The sequence below is a fragment of the Tiliqua scincoides genome, chromosome 2, assembly GCF_035046505.1.
Source record: "Tiliqua scincoides isolate rTilSci1 chromosome 2, rTilSci1.hap2, whole genome shotgun sequence".
In the NCBI taxonomy this organism is placed as follows: Eukaryota; Metazoa; Chordata; class Lepidosauria; order Squamata; family Scincidae; genus Tiliqua; species Tiliqua scincoides.
In genome coordinates this window covers 155,542,014-155,558,295 of record NC_089822.1, presented here as the reverse complement: position 1 = coordinate 155,558,295, position 16,282 = coordinate 155,542,014, and the positions used below count along the sequence as shown (strand labels likewise).

Genomic DNA, 16,282 nt, shown 5'->3' with positions numbered 1-16,282 from the left:
AGGTAAACTGACCAAGTTTATCTGTACCATCAAAAGTAGATATGCTTCTCTGCGCTTCCATAAAATGGTAATTCAGTGCTGGGTTGGAAGCCCTGGCCTCCATTACACATACAGTAAAGTATAAGATATTGTTTATTACACTTGGGCTGCAACCCTATACACTTCCATGGGAGTAAGTCCCTTTGACTGCAACTAACTCTTAAGTAGAGGTGTACAGCATTTAAGTAAATAGCAGATTACTTCCCAACTCCCAAGGAGCTTTCAGTGGCACAGACTTTGTTTTTAAGCAGTGCTCACCAGCAACTTACAGGTCCAGCCTATTTATACACATATTTTTTTATACACGGATTTGACTCAACACGAATGGCCCCTGCAAATGAGAAGGAATGTGCTGATCCCTGGAGAAGGGGAAAAATGGACCCCTTTAAAATCAGTTTAAAAAACTGAACAGTCCTTTAACAATAGCCTTGTTAATGAGAGAGAGGGCAGCTGGCTGACAATCCATCAGTCCTTCTCTCTCCAGCGGACCCCTCCCTTCCCCCTGAGCATGTGAAAGAAAAGTGAAAGCTTTGCATTGGTGAAGAGAGGGGCTGAGTGAAGAGCCTAGAGTTGGACTGATTGATGGATTGTCTTCTTATTGACTCTTATCTTCGAGTCAAAAGGTCAGCAAGGCTGTTTTTAAATCACTGGAGCAAAGAAACTTTGTTTTTTAAATTGATTTGCTATAGTTTTTTGCCATCCATGTGAGTGCTTGGAATGGAACCCACACGAATAATTAGTCTCAACCAGTAGTTTCAAAAGCAGAACTGCCTCCTGTGACTTCAGACAATCCTGAGCCATAATCACATAAGTGCAAACACTGCTTCCAAACCACCACATCATTTTACATTGCAATCCCACCAACCTCCCTTGACTTTTTGATGGCTGGACACACTTCCCTATTTGTTATTGTAACAATGTATTTTGAAACATTGTTCACTGACATAGCTTTAATGCAATTCTGTACAATACAGTGGTACCTCGCATAATGAATGCCTTGTGCACCGAAAAACTCGCAATATGAAAGCGTTTTTGAGATTTTTTCCGGTGACTCGCAAGATGAATTTCCTATGGCCGTGCTTCACAAGACGAATTTTTCCTATGGCCGTGCTTCGCAAGACGAATTTTTAAAATTAAAAAGTTGAAGTTTTGTGCTTGAAATTTTTGAAATCCTCTGTACAGTATGTATGCCTTTAAAGAGCACTTAATAAACACTTTGTAAACCAAATTTGACTTTGTTCTGACTTTTCTTGCCCATAGGAACGCATTAATTAAATTTCAATGCATTCCTATGGGAAAACGCGATTCGCAAAACGAAAAATTCGCATAACGAAAGGACTCGCGGAACAGATTAATTTCGTTATGCGAGGCACCACTGTACTTCAAAAATTCCCTAGAGATTCCATACACCATATTTAGCACAGAGAATAAACATTAGGCATTTTGCTTTAGACACGATATTATATTTTTATTTTAAGAAAACCATTAACTCAAGAAGCTTCAGAATATGAAAGTGAATAAGGCAAGCAATTGTGCCATTTTCAGGTTTCAGAATTGTGTTTTCAGTCTTGCACTTAAATGAAGTATAAAATCACCAAGGCAATGAAACAAAATCTCAGATCAAGCATTACCTCATTCTCTGAGAGGAAAGGTAAATAATGATAACAGAACTGCCCTGGATATAAAGGACAGTTTTGCAGGCAAACAATTGTCTATCATCTTGTAGTAAGAAATAATACCAATGTTAAATACTCACATAAGGAGAGTAGAGCTCCCCTGTATCAGTTATGCTTCCAGGCATGTTGAAGAGGATAGGGGGACCTCAGATGAAGAAGTCAGTCTGTCTTGATCCTACCAATGCTAACCTATAAAATAAAAAAGTCTGTTTATTGGTGTTGGAACAGCTACCCTCAATCATCCATTAAGGGTGCAATCCTAACCCCTTGTGTTAGTATTTTCCACCACTGGCATAGCGATGCCAATAGGATGTAGCATCCTGCTGTTGGGTGTCACTCACAGAGGTCTCCTCAAAGGGAATGCTTGTTCCCTTACCTCAGAGTTGCATTGGAGTGACACAGTGCTGAAAAGCACTGACATAAGGGGTTACAATTGCGCCCTAAATGTAGTTCATCACTGTGCATTACAGCAAGTCTAGCAGTATAATGCTGCTGCCAGCCTCTTCTGTGCTGAGAGTAAACAAACTCCCACTTCAGCTAGTGCTTGCACTTCAACCCACAATTCTTCACCTGCCTGACACAAGTTACACAGTTCTCACTAAAGGTCATAATCCTTTTAAAGAACCTGTGGCCTACTAGTTACCTCAAAACAGTTGCCATAACTAAAGTCTTCCTATCATTCCAAAAGTGAAAACTCTAAGCAGGCTGGACATTCCAGGTGAAACTAAGATTTGCATTTGGTCAGATCTGTACACAATCAAAACCATTTACTTGCAGGCTAAGGCTGAAATCCACTGCATTTCTTTGGAAGTGCTACTGAACAAATTGGAATTAACCTCCAAGTAAATACAGGTGCAGCCTATTTATCCACAGATTTTTTAATTTGCAGATTTGTCTTAGGTAATGGCGTGGGGGTAATGGCGAATGGGGTGGAGGTGCTGAAAGTCACACACACCTTCGCCTCTTTTTCAGGTAGCCCAAAACACTGCAAAAAGGCTCTGACTCACCCAAGCAGGGAATAGCCCTGGAAGAGGTTCCCCTTGAGAAGGAACAGTAACAATCCTGGAGCCCCTGAGCCAGCCGAGGCTGAAGAGGGGGGCGGAAAACCCTGTGTAACCAGAACATGAGCAGCAAGGTGGAGGTGGTGGAGCGCTCTCGCTCACTCACACACACACAGGGGCAAGTGTGGTAGCAACAGAGGGGATTGCTTTAAAAAACCCAGGGAGTGCTTGCCAAATCCCCCCCCCCCATGGTGCAGGCAATCAGGACACAAGCAAGCCTTCCCACCAAGCAAAGCAAGAGATTTAGCCTACAATCCTCTCCACACTTTCCTGGGAGTAAGCCCCATTGACTTGAATGGGGCTTACTTCTGAGTAGAAACACATAGGGCTGGACTCTTAAAAGTTCAGCATTCCAACTGTGAAAGAAGCCGGGCAGCTGGGGAGGGCTCAGGAGGCGGAAGCAGGAGGGGGAGGAGAGGGGATTGCTTTAAAAAAACCCAGGGAGTGTTTGCCGAATTACACCCCGATGATGCAGGCTCTCGTGCTCCAGCAAGCCTTCCCAAGCAAGCCTTGGGAAGCTTTGGAGAGACAGGTGAGGGTGAGTAGAGAGCCGAACTACAAGTCCCAGAATGCTCCGGGGCAGAGCAGCTTCCATGATGGCGGCAGCCAGGGAGGGCTGCAGGGGCGGCAGCAGCGAAGAGGAGGAGAAGAACCTGCAGCGCTGATGGGAGGCCACCTGGGACACAGAGGACGAGGCTTCCCAAGTAAGCTCACCTTTCCACCTGTGAAAGAAGCAGGATAGCTGGCAACAGGAGGGCTGAGTATGGAGCAGAGGGGATTGATAACAGCTGCCTTAGTTTCCTTCCATCTGCCTGAAGTGTCAGGCTGCAGCGTGTTTGCGTAACTCTATGGAATTCAGCACAACGCGTTTTTTGTTAATTGCGCCAAGTCACGGAACTAACACAGATAAATAGGCTCCACCTGTATGCACAGAATCTGATAGGTGTTCGGAATTTCCAAAAGCAAGAACTAGTAGTTACTGGGCAGAATAATGTTTAGCCATGAGATGGAAAGGAAATGTCCAAGCCATTTGGTTGTTAGCAGAGTAATTATTTATATACTGAAAACACTGCAAAGCTCAGGTACTTGGACAGTATAAAATTCAACAGGCTACTTTAGGCAAATAGTTTAGAACCACTGATCTAACAACCAGGGAAAGTCCCATCTCTGCCCCCTCAAGGCAGGGGTCTCTAAACATTTTGGCCAAAGGGACACATCAAATATCTGGCACAGTGTCGAGGACCAGAAAAAAAATTAAATATAAAATTTAAATAAATACATTAGAGATGGAACTTAGATGAATGGACTCAAATGTCCAGGACTTCAAGCATGAACACAGCCCAAGAAAAAAAGCACACACTTAAATTCCCCCATTCCCCCACCCCACAAGCACAACTCTGGTTGTGTTTGGACAACTGGGCCAGAGGTGCTCAGGGGATCAGAGGCTGGCCGTGGGCCGAATAGAGGCACACCACAGGCCACATCTGGCCTCCGGGCCGAGGTTTGGTGACCCCTGCCTTAAGGGGTGGGAGGAGAAAAGACAGCGACTTTTCCAGGATTGCACCTGTGCCAGGGACAAAAGGGGGTGATTTGAACCTACCCCTGGAAGCACTGGCCTCCTGGGGGTTGCAGAAAGCCCACAGACACCTCTGCAAGGTTCTCCAAGCCTCAGAATGCTTAAAAATAGTGATCCCAACCCACTTCCAGTTTGCCCTCCTCCTGAAAAGTTTGGTGACCCATGATCTAAATCCCCATTTAGATTATCATCTGAACTGGGCCAAGGGGCAACCCTGGTGAGATGCTGGTCTACAAAAATAAAATAGCGTACAATGCATACCTATCGTACATTTTCTCCCATTGTTGTGTTTTACATAGGAAAGTAGACTTTAACTCAGTGTGTTTGATAAATAGTCAGAATTTAGTTTCAAGCATTGATTGAAAATAGTCTTTAAATTGCTTGTTTGTAAAAAAAAATTCAAATTACTTTTAATTCAAAAATCTCACTGATTCTTTTTGGGGGGTTGTTATTGCAGGCAGACTACAGAGTAAGCCCCATTGACCACTATGGGACTTACTTCAGAGTAGACATGCATAGGATTGGGCTCACAGGCTACAAGCCTACCCACACTTTCCTGAGAGTAAGCCCCATTGACCACAATAGGACTTACTTCAGAGTAGATTCACTAGGTGGAACAGGACTGGCTCCCCCTTATTTAATTATTTTATTTTAATTTAATTATTATTTATTTTAATTTGCTTGATGATTTCACTTCTGGCTATGACATCACTTCCAATGGGTCCTGGACAGACTGTCATTCTAAAAAAGTGGGTCCCAGTGCTAAAAGTTTGAGAACTGCTGCAATAAGGTGTTAGCAAGTTGACACAGGGGGTGTGTGTGTGTGTGTGTGTGTGTGTGTGTGACTCTACAAGTTTTCAAAATCAATAAAATCAGAATTTGGAGGAATAAGACCACCATGTTATGTATCAATCAATGCGTAATTTCATGCAGAATGCAATGAAACAAACCACATTGAAATATCTGTGTTCTACCAAAAGGTACAGACAAAAAACCGGTGGGGGCAGGGTGATGGTACATCACCATGCGCACCACCTGGGGTGTTGCCCCACCCACTGCATGGGGTGACGCGCAGGCCTCCCGTACAGGCTGACACGAATCCTAGTGATGCCGCTGTCCCCAGGAGTCTTAAATCATATCCCAAGAGCCTTCCTCTATAACAGTGGTTCTCACACATTTAGCACCGGGACCCACTTTTTAGAATGAGAATCTGTCAGGACCCACTAGAAGTTATGTCATGACTGGAAATGACATCATCAAGCAGGAAAACATAACAATCCTATGCTGCAATCCTACCCACACTTACCCAGGAGTAAGTCCCATTGACTATTGTTGTTAAAAGATTATACAAAGTAGCTTGTTAAAAGTACAGGTCTGTAACATTTCCCCAAATGCAGTCCCATACCATAGCAGCATCAAGTCTAATCTATTAAAAATAAAATATTGAAATGAATGGGAACCCACCCGAAATTGGTTCGCAACCCACCTAGTCGGTCCTTGCCCAGAGTGAGAAACACTGCTCTAGAACATGGGTCTCCAAACCCGGGCCCAGGGACCAGATGCAGCCCATGGTGAGCCTCTATCCGGCCTGTGGCCAGCCTCTTGTCCCCTGAAAGCCCCTGGCCCACTTTGCCGAGCATGACTTGAACTATGCTCTGGTTCCACCTGGAGCACAGATCACATGGAGGGTGTTCTAAGGGCCAGAGAGGTTGAATGAATGAGCCCATTCATTCATTTATTCACTCATCTAAGTTCCCCCTCTAATTTATTTATTTAAATTTTATATTTAAATTTCCCCCCCCCCCCGGCCCTCAAAGCCATGCCAGACATTTGATGCTGCCCTCTGGCCAAAAAGTTTGGATACCCCTGCTCTAGAAGAATCACCATCATCACAAAACGTTCCTGAACTTCAAAACAGACTTCTACCCAAACTTCCCATACACTCAAGATAAGTTATTTCATCAACACCACAAGTTTTAATGTTAAGAACATAAGAACAGCCCCACTGGATCAGGCCATTGGCCCATCTAGTCCAGCTTCCTGTATCTCACAGCGGCCCACCAAATGCCCCAGGGAGTACCCCAGATAACAAGAGACCTCATTCTGGTGCCCTCCCTTGCATCTGACATAGCCCATTTCTAAAATGTTGTTACTAAAAGTAGAAACAGACAGGTGGTTAAAGATGTACAGCTCATGCAAGATGCAACCAGGTCTTTCTAAACATGTAAAACTCGTCCCAGCAAACTGCCAATTCTTAAGAGTCTCATAATGTCACATCTCCCTTACAAAATGAGTTTTCCTTCATGTCCTTGTTCCACAACTGCCAAGAGATTTGATGGCCTGATCATAAGAAGAGCCCTGCCGGAGCAGGCCAAAGGCCCATCTAGTCCAGGCTTCTGCATCTCACAGTGGTGCACCAGATGTCTCAGGGAGCGAACAAGACAACAAGAGACCTGCATCCTGGTGCCACTCACTCACTGGTGCACCTGGCATTCTGAGGCAGCCTCCTTCTAAACCAGGAGGTGGCACATACCCAACATGGCTTGTGACCTGTGCTGGACTTGCCCTCCAGAAATCTGTCCGATCCCCCTTTTAGAGGCATCCAGGTCAGATGCCACCATCACATCCAGTGGCAGGGAGTTCCACAGACCAACCACACCCTGGGTAAAGGAGCATTTCCTTGGGTCGGTCCTGACTCTCCCAGCACTCAGTCTGAGTGGACGTCCCCTGGTTGCAGTGCCTGTGTGAAGCAGGGACAGCCACTGACACTGAGTGGTGGGAAGTCTTGCCTGGGCAGGCTCATGCCACAGCAGAGGCTACAGGGCCAGTCGCACGCGGGGGAGGGGAGGACCACCGCTTCCACCTTCCCACTGAGGCCTTCCCCGCCTCGCAGCTGCTCAGACTGAGCCCCCCTCCTCCGAACCAGCCCGTCGGATGCCTTGGGGGGGCTCGCCCCCCACGAAGCCCAGACACCGCCCAGGCACGCGCCACGTCCCCGGCAACCGCCTCACCATAGGAGCCTCGCCACGCCCCCCTCCTTCCAGAACCGCCAGGGTGTGGCCCGCGCCCCGCGAGCCTTTACCCGTCACACCGACGGGTCCCGCTGGGCTCCCAGGCAATGCCCAGACCCAGAACTCCAACGGAATTCCTTCATGCCGCGGTGAGGATAGAAACCGCTCACCGCGCATGCGCGCAAACAGGCAAAACTCCGCCCACAAAAGGCCAAAAAAAAAACCACACTCTGTCTTCTGCGGCGTGTGACCGCAGCTTCTAGGGGCACGTGATGAGGAGGAGGCGGGGAAACAGGGTCGGATTGAGACCACGGAGCCGCCGTAGTGAAGGGGGGGTGTCTCTGTGTGTGTTGAGGCGAAGTGCGCATGCGTGATCTGCGTTGGGCTGGTGGCGGTGGGAAATGAAAAGCCGGTGCTTGACAGCGGCTGGGACTGGAGTGAGGTCGGTTTAGTATAAGCGTCATAGAGGGAAGACCCCAGGTGGACCTCTGATCGCCTTCCTTCCCGAACAGGGGCTGGGCCCTGCAGGCTTTAATCTTAAGAAGAAAGAGCCCCAGCCTATGCATGTCTACTTGGAAGTAAGTCCCATTAGAGTCAATGGGGCTTACTCCCAGGAAAGTGTGGACAGGAGTGTAGCTGAAGACCCATTGGCTTTGGTAGGGCTTACTACTGAGTGATCCTGTTGAACATGGGAAAGCTGTTCCTGCACTACTTGCTCTCCCCACATAGACTGACAGCCCAGTCCTATTCCTGTCTACTCAGAAGTAGGTCCTATTGTCGTCAGTGGGGTTACTCCCACGTAAATGTGGGTAGGATTGTAACTAGGCAAACATGAGCTGGGGAGACCTGAGAGCAGCCATTTTCAACCACTGTGCCACAGCACACTGGTGTGCCACAGGAGTTTGGGGAGGATCATTTGTGAGTGGGGCCGCTGGGGGATGTGAGCCCCTGCTGTCAGTGTGGTGCACCTTGTCAATTGTCAAAAACTGATGGTTTTGACAATTTTAGTGCCTTGTCAGTGCCTTTAGTGTGAGATGAAAAAGGCTGAAAATCACTGCCTAAGGGCTTGTTCTGTCCCACCCAACCTCCCAGTGTACCCTTTCCTCCCCCACCTGCTTTTTGGGGGCTGCCAGACAGTGTTCATTTTTCTTAAGGAAGCTGTCTGCTAATAGGCCCATCGCTTGGACAAACCATATACAGTAGTCCTCAGTTTATCCTGAAAGTTCAAACAGGGTAGGAGATTTTATTGCATGGTATAATTTAGGTTCTTTTTTCCCCTTTCTTATTTGAGGCTCTGTATATCTAATAAATCAGTATCAGTTCAAGTGAGTGCTGGAGGAGATGAAAATTTATCATTGGTTCTGTCTGCTTTTAAAAGCCTGAGCTAGATTTAAATTAATAGTGGAGAGAGAAGCACAATTTTATGCAGAGCATAAATTGCTTGTGAAACTTAGAGCCCAATCCTGGCCAGGTCTACAAAGAAATAAGCCCCATTACAATTGAAGGGGCTTACTCCCAGGTAAGTGAGGATAGAATTGTACCCTTATTTCTTTGAGGCGTGGTGAATAACCAAGTTAGGGAGTCCATCTGCATTCTGTTTGGCTTCTCTGTTCCAGATGTTGAAAATGAAGCACAATAATTGGTCCCTAAAGTAACCCATGTTTAATCACAGTGACTGCAGGATATTGAGCTATGTTGGTCATTGATATGTGGTCTGTTATGGCTCAAGTTGTATTTGATTTACTAACGCTTATGCTGCGTTTATACTTATCCCATGTACAGCTAGATTCTCCTTACTTATGAACATTCTAGTGGACACAAAGTTCAAAACAAAGGGACAGTGTACAATAAATGTTGTGTAGTGGTTCTCCTGCAGTATCAGTAATCATTTTGCTCAAAATGTACCTCTTGCTAAAATATCCTATTATTGCAGACTTGGGACTATGAGGATTAACCAGAATACTATATTGCAAGGGAAGAGGGTAGCTTTGGTACCATACACCTCTGCTCATGTACCCAGGTATGAAACAGTTACCCTTTCTTTCCTTCTCTCAGTTTTTAATAAAGCTCAGGAGATTAAACCATATTTCTAAATTAAGAACAAATAAAATGTTTGAAACTGTAAATATTGTCCATTTCTATTTTTAGTGGAACATATAGCAACTAGCCAGACACACTACATTTGGAGGGATATATGTGGTAGAAGGACTGGTACACTGCAAGAACATATGGGGAGTGTAACCCTTTATGAGATTCCTGATAAGGCCTACCACTGTTGATTGGGAGTGGGTTTAGTAGTCATGCTTAACTCTTACCACAATATTGTCCCCAAGTGCAATCCTTTAGTTTTTCCAAAAGAAGTAAACCACTGGCAACCACTGGAAAGGAGTGAGCATCACTGAAATGGGAGCTGAATCTGCTCTCTTCCTTGGGCAACCCAGTCATTAAAAACAAAATCTTCTGTCTAAATAGTACCTAAATCTCAGTCTCAATAAAGCATGCTGGAAGGTTGGATCAGAATGTTAAGAATTGATTTTTACAGAGAGACACGGTATGGTTAATGTATGCTTGTATCAATTGTCCCATGCATCTAAGATATTTGAAGGAATAAATAGTGAGTCCAGACATTATTTCAGGAAACAAAGTGAGATTTAAAGCTGTTCACTAATATTTATGGCAGTGTGTACCTTCAAAAATGCATTTGCGATGAGCCACTGCCAGTTTTCCATCAACAGTGGGTGATGTTCTAAAGAGAACAATATTATCTCTCTGCATTTTTTTAAAATTAATTTTCTTTAATTAATTAATGGTATCTGCATTTCTCATTAGATACCATGAATGGATGAAGTCTGAAGAGCTGCAGCATCTGACCGCATCTGAGCCACTCAGCCTCGAACAGGAACATGAGATGCAGCGAAGTTGGCGGGAGGATGCAGATAGTGAGGTTTTTGAATATTTGCCAAGACTTAAGGATCAGGAAGTGAGCACATATGGGTTTATGTGCTCATCTCTGAAAAAGGATGAGCATTGGGGTGGTCTTCTTTGGATAATGTCAGTGTATGATAATACATTCAAGCCTGCTTCATTTTAAGCACTTCCTTAAGATAAAATATTTTTAACATCTGTTCTAGTAGCAGGTGTGGGTGGAATTATCTTTTCATCTTAGCAACAATAATACATAATATATATTGTACTTTGGAAAGCACTTCATATGCACTCACCCTTCAATCATCTTTACTTCAGTTCTCTGAAGCAGGCAAATATTATTGTTCCAATATGGCTGGTGATGAAGAGGGTGGTGGTTCAGTATGAGATACAATAGCCTGCCTAAGGGCCCAATCCAGCCTAAGGACCTCACTGCCTGCTCACACTGTTGCAGATGTGCTGTAAGGCACGCCTGCGACTCTTAGCGCTGACCAAGCACTAGTCAGAGGCTGATGAACCAGTCTGGCACAGTGAGAGAAGCGCTGAGTGGGCAAAGAGGTGAGTGGAGGCATGGGGGAGGCGTTCCAGGGCAGGGGTGGGAAGAAGGTGTGACAGGCAGGGAGCAGGGTAGGAGAGGGTTGGGACCTGTGGAGCTCTGCTCCACTGGATCCAGAGCTCTGTGTTTGGCCTTGTGGTCAGACAGAAGGTATCTTTACTGTGCGTTGATGAATGTCCCCTTCCCCCAAGGAGCCGCAGACGGCTGCCCAGCGCACTCAGGATGCTGCAGCAGCCATTTTTGGCACGGCTGCAAGCCTTTTGCACTGGGCAGGACAGGATTGGGCTGTCAGATAATCTGACAAGTTAGTGAATGTGGCAAGATTTGAACCAGGACCTTCCAGCTGTAAAAAAACAACCTTCATAAACCTTCATAAACTGTAAAAAAAAAAAAAAAATACATGCAACAGTGCAGTAGTATTTGTTCAGACAAAAAAAGGCATTCCCAGTTCTCATTGTGGGCCAAACCTTAACCATTTCATAGACAAATAAGAGCTACTGGTTACTTCAGTTAATAGCAAGTTCAACAGGCTACATTGTATATGTTTTATACATGGATGCTTGCATTTTGTCTGGCTTAGTATCCAGATTGAGATGGCCACTGACCTCTCCCAGGTTCTAGGGATGGGTTGACTCTTGCTTTGCACGGGTTTAGAACAGAGATGGCGGCGGCAGCAGCATGGTACGTTGTTTACTTCTTCTCAGCCACTACAACATTTTCTGTTGGTTCTGCTGCTTTCTTTCTTTCCCCAGAATGTACTTTTATAGTGCTTGATGCAGAGAAGTGGCTTAAGCAGAAAGCCACAGAGGAAGACTGCATGGTGGGAGATGTAAATTTGTTCCTCACAGACCCAGAAAATCCAACGCTGGGAGAGATTGAAGTTATGATTGCAGGTACTCTTAACACGATCTATGGCCCTTCCAGGCTCCCAGTTCTAAGCCTTTAATAAGAACCATTTCAAAATAACTTGCATCACTCTTCAGCAACATGAAGGCAATAAAAAAGTCAAGTAGGTTATGACCCAAATCCTAACCAACTTTCCAGCACTGGCATAGCTGTTCCAGTGGGGCATGTGCTGCATCCTGTAGGTGGGAGGTAGTCACGGAGGCTTCCTCAAAGTAAGGGAATGTTTGTTCCCTTACCTCAGAGCTGCATTGCCCTTCTGTCAGTGCTGGAAAGTGGGTTAGGATTGTGCCCTGTAGTTCATAACCACTTCACATCCAACCACCTGGAGAAGTGCACTTGGTGGGAACGTAAGACAAGGCCCTCTGAATGGCAGCACCTTCATTGTGAAACTTCCTCCCCCATAAGGCCCACCTTCCTCAGTCACTGGGTGCTTTAAGCAAAAGCATACCTGTTTTTGTTGATTTGGTTGCCTTTTTATTATGTTGTAATGTTTTTTGTCTAATGTTTTTTATTGTGGATTTATTATATATTGTTTTAAAAATATTGCTGGCTGCCTGATGGTCTCCTAGAGGATGGAAGGGCAGGATGTAAATTTTTACATAAATAAATAATAGATATTGACATCCCATGCTAGTGTTTCTAGCACTGTTGTTACAACCTGACCTGTTAACCATTCCTTTGTAGACCAGTGAAACACTACCGTTTTTCCATTTTATTTATTTAAGATATTTTTATCCCACCCTTCTGCCCCACAGAGGTCACCAGGATGGCTTATAGCATTTAAAATAATGTAAACAAAAAAAGCAGTTTAAAACAAGTTGAGTTAAAACAGTAACAATTTGAAAGAGCATAGCAATAAAATCAGTTTGAAAGGAAGAGGCTAATGTGAGCAGGGCAAGAAAGCTGAAAACAATAATAGCCTGTTATAAATCAAATGCCTGCCAGAATAGATACTCTTTACTAGGATGTAAAAGGTCTTTACTAGGTGTTTACTATCAGTTGTTGGTTGTGTATTTTGTCTGTCCTGAGTTTTCAAAAATGAAGCCTGGATCTTAGGCTTCTGTATATATCAAAAGATGCTTCATTATTTTCCTGCTTGTTCCATCCCTTTAATCCATTTCTTATTTTTACCCATCCTATCCTCCAGAAAGAAAATTTTTAAAAAAAAATCCAAATAAAGGTTGTTAGTAAAGGGAAAGAAAGCTGTACCTTCTAGTCTACAGAAATGCCTAGTAATAAGAGTGAAGTGAAGGTGAGACTCCTGACCCAATGGACTTAGAAATAGTCAAAGACAGTTCTTAATATTTGTTCTTTCTTTCAGAGGCCAGTTACCGTGGCAGAGGGTTTGGCAAGGAAGCCACTCTGTTAATGCTGTCTTATGGTAAGAATAGCTGGTGTAAGGTTGACGCAGTAGGGAGGTGTAGAAACATGTACACTTGGCTGCTGCATGTCTGTGAAGGAGAGAATAAGCAGAGAATCTAGGAGCCTGCAGACTCACAAATGATAACAGGGCACTGAAAGCAGAACCTGGAAGTTCTGCAAAACCCTGAGAATGTTTGATTCACATTTATTGAAACCTTACCTTACATTGTTCAGTTATAATATCCATTACCATTTTTTTAAGGTAATTTGATTATTTCACAAAAACAGTTAACTATTTTGTTTTGGTCGTTAGCCTAAGTCTCAGACCTCTTGATGATTAAAGTACCTTATTTTTTCTTTGGATGAAGATAAAATATTTGACCACTGTCTGATTAGTCAAAAAGTTGTTTGTTTTTTTGGACTGATCAAATGCCCAACCTTAATGCAACCAGAATATCTCATGTCTGTATTATGTAGAAATCTGCATGATTTAGGGCGCAATCCTATCCTGCACTGGAACAGGCAAGCCAAGAGGCTTGCGCTGTATCCAGCGCAGGATTGTGGTCACAAGCAGCTCAGCCAGAGGCAAGGGGAAACATTTTCCCTGACCTCTGGCTAAGGGCCACCGGCACCTATGGGTCTCCTTGGACTTGCACCACCTCTTGAGGTGGTGCAAGTCAGAGAAGAGCGGAGCGGCTTGAAGCCGCTCCATTCTCCCCGGGAACGGGAACTGGGATCCGGCATAACTGCGTCGGCCCATGGGTACCTTTGGATTGCGCTCATACTTTCTTTCAATAGCAGTGTGAATTTCAGTTTATCTGTTTATAGTCAGGTGATGTTTGAGAGTTAGTGAAGGTTACTACTAAGAGCAGTGAACTGGGACTTCCCTGCTTCAAATCTCACCTCTACTATAAACTCACTAAGGTGGCCTTAGGTAAGCTAATCCTCCTCAGCTCCCCAACTAGAATATGAAGATAGCACTTACTGTACTTACATTATAGAGTTGTTGTTAGGACATTGTAATAATACACACAAAGCATTTTGCATACTCAGAAAGTATTAAATGTCAAGGATTATTATTAGTTAAGGAATGGCTTATTTTGGATCTCTTGTCCTGTAGGAATGACACAGCTGGGACTCACCACCTTTGAAGCTAAAATTGGGCTGGAAAATGAAGCCAGTATCAGCATGTTCAAAAAACTTCATTTTAAGGAGGTATGGCAACTAGCTGTTCCCATATGAAACCATTTTCAGTTCAGACTTTATTTGTTCCAAAAAGCATAGCTAACTTGGATTATGTTGTACACATTGTTTAGGTGGGAATCAGTAGTGTCTTCCAAGAAGTGACGCTGAGAATGATTGTGGATGAACAAGAGAGACAGTGGCTGCTTGAGCAAACCAGCCATGTGAATGAAAAAAATTACAGCATCACAAAATTGCAGAATGGGGTACCTGATACCTGACAGAATTTCTGGAAACACTTCCCTTCTTCCAAACTTTCCATCGTGGCTTCACTCCACAGTGAATTACAGCAGTACTGGAGAATGCTGTGAAGTTGGTACTGGATCTGAATTCAAGCAATTATACTGTTGCTATTCCCTGTTCCCCCCATGCTTTAAGTAATCCTTAAAAATCAGATGTCTGCTGTAGCTGGAATGAACCACATCCTCTTAGTGAAAAAGAATCTTCAGCTTTGAAGCTAAGTTTGATCAACAGTTGCTGCCACAACCAAAGCCACAACCAACACACTGTATTTGTATTGCACTGCATATGGACTGTTTGAGCATAAAGCCCATCCTTCTCCCCACACAGAACCCGATTTTCTCCTCAACCTAAAAATATTATGAACAGTTCTGGCAGACTTTAGTGAATTAAACCGAATTACACTATCACTAAGCTACAGGAGAGTTCTGTTCTCTTCCTGAAATAGATGATGTTTTATGCTAGAAATATATCCCTAGTAAATCCCTTGATCAGGCATGCTGTCACCCACTCAGGGCCCAATCCTAATTAAAGCCTCCCCTGCCAATTCAGCTGTGCCGTTGGAGTGTATGCTGCATCCAGCAGAGGGGGAGGCAATCTGGAGTTCTCCACAAGTTAAAGGAATTTTCATTCCTTTACTCCTGGGGGGTAAGGCTCCACTACCCCAAAGGATTTCCTCAGATCTGTGCCAGCTATTTTGCTGGCGCAGAACTGAGGGGAGGGAGGGAGGGAAGATACCCAGTGCTGCCAGTAACCACCCCTCCCATTCCTGTTCTACCTCCCCACCTAGAAATTCTTCTGCCCCCATTCCTCCTCTTCCCACCACTGGCCCTCCCCACCAGTCCACATGCAGTGCACCAGCTATCTGTTCTGGCGGCCACATCATGCACACTGGCAGAACATCCCTTTCACCAGGGGCCTGCACTTCTGCCAGTAGGCCAACCCACTAACATCAGATTGTCATTTACTCTCCAACTTTAGGAATGGTTATTCTTGAGTTTTAATCAAGCATCAGCCCTACAAATAGGATTTTTCAATGGAATAGTATACTGCTTCTTACCCACTGTTATCTAAACAGTGGTGTTTGGGTGAATTTTTAAGGAGCTAAATAGGCCACTCTCACAAAGCATTGCAGGCTCCTGTACAGCTCATTGGACATTAACAACAGAACTTCTGTGTCACAACTCAAAAGCTTATTGTTGCAGAAAGCCCAGTTTTCATGTTTTGTTGGCAACAGAATAATTAAACTAATGAAAACTGACTTGTTATTTGACAGTTCATTTGTCTCCCCACCTATCCACCGTACATCCCTAAACAACACACAGGCACCTTCATGGGCTTAAAATGTGTGTTATGCTTCATTATTTTTTGTCTTTCTGCTAGTCACAAAAGCCTTTCGGAGTTATTATGAAGAGATGATTTACCAGTGATTTTATTCACCTCCCCTGCGTGTATAACCAGAATTTCTGACACATGTGGTTGTAATAAAGACATGAAGAGTCACCTCAAGCTGCATTCACTTATTGTTTGCAGTTGGTGCAATGGACACTCTAATCTAGAACTATGGGCATGCCTCTGTTAAGTTCAGTATAGCTAACCAAATATCATTCATTGTTTTTTCTCCTGAGGCCATCCCAAAAAATCAGCTGTGAACAATTATTTTCTAGCCATAGAAATGGTGGCTCAGT

The 16,282-nt window shown here is 44.3% G+C and overlaps 2 protein-coding genes across 7 annotated transcripts in view; one reads left to right on the top strand and one right to left on the bottom strand.

Moving 5' to 3' along the window:
• Window positions 1-7,515, bottom strand: part of TMEM104 (transmembrane protein 104) — a 109,015-nt gene extending 101,500 nt beyond the window's left edge. For 2 of the 3 annotated variants that reach the window (XR_010793811.1, XM_066615704.1), the window contains exons 1-2: window positions 7,364-7,515; window positions 1,796-1,904 (exon numbers count right to left, since the gene is read on the bottom strand). Coding sequence is in view for 2 of the 3 variants with exons in the window: in XM_066615704.1 (XP_066471801.1) it covers window positions 1,796-1,840 (45 nt within the window). In the remaining variant the exon portion in view is untranslated. The remainder of the gene's footprint in view (window positions 1-1,795; window positions 1,905-7,363) is intronic. The other variant, XM_066615706.1, reaches the window with a different exon arrangement.
• On the top strand, window positions 7,494-16,097 carry NAT9 (N-acetyltransferase 9 (putative)). 4 transcript variants are annotated; one of them, XM_066615709.1, is made up of 7 exons: window positions 7,494-7,512; window positions 9,297-9,383; window positions 10,193-10,302; window positions 11,597-11,737; window positions 13,072-13,131; window positions 14,233-14,327; window positions 14,429-16,097. In XM_066615709.1, the coding sequence occupies exons 1-7, from the start codon at window positions 7,505-7,507 to the stop codon at window positions 14,573-14,575; spliced, it is 648 nt and encodes a 215-aa protein (XP_066471806.1). In that variant the 5' UTR covers window positions 7,494-7,504; the 3' UTR covers window positions 14,576-16,097. The 4 variants fall into 4 exon arrangements, with proteins under 4 accessions (XP_066471806.1, XP_066471804.1, XP_066471805.1 ...); XM_066615707.1 differs by lacking the exon at window positions 7,494-7,512 and adding an exon at window positions 7,721-7,805; XM_066615708.1 differs by lacking the exon at window positions 7,494-7,512 and adding an exon at window positions 7,754-7,941.
• The last annotated feature ends 185 nt before the right edge of the window (window positions 16,098-16,282 follow it).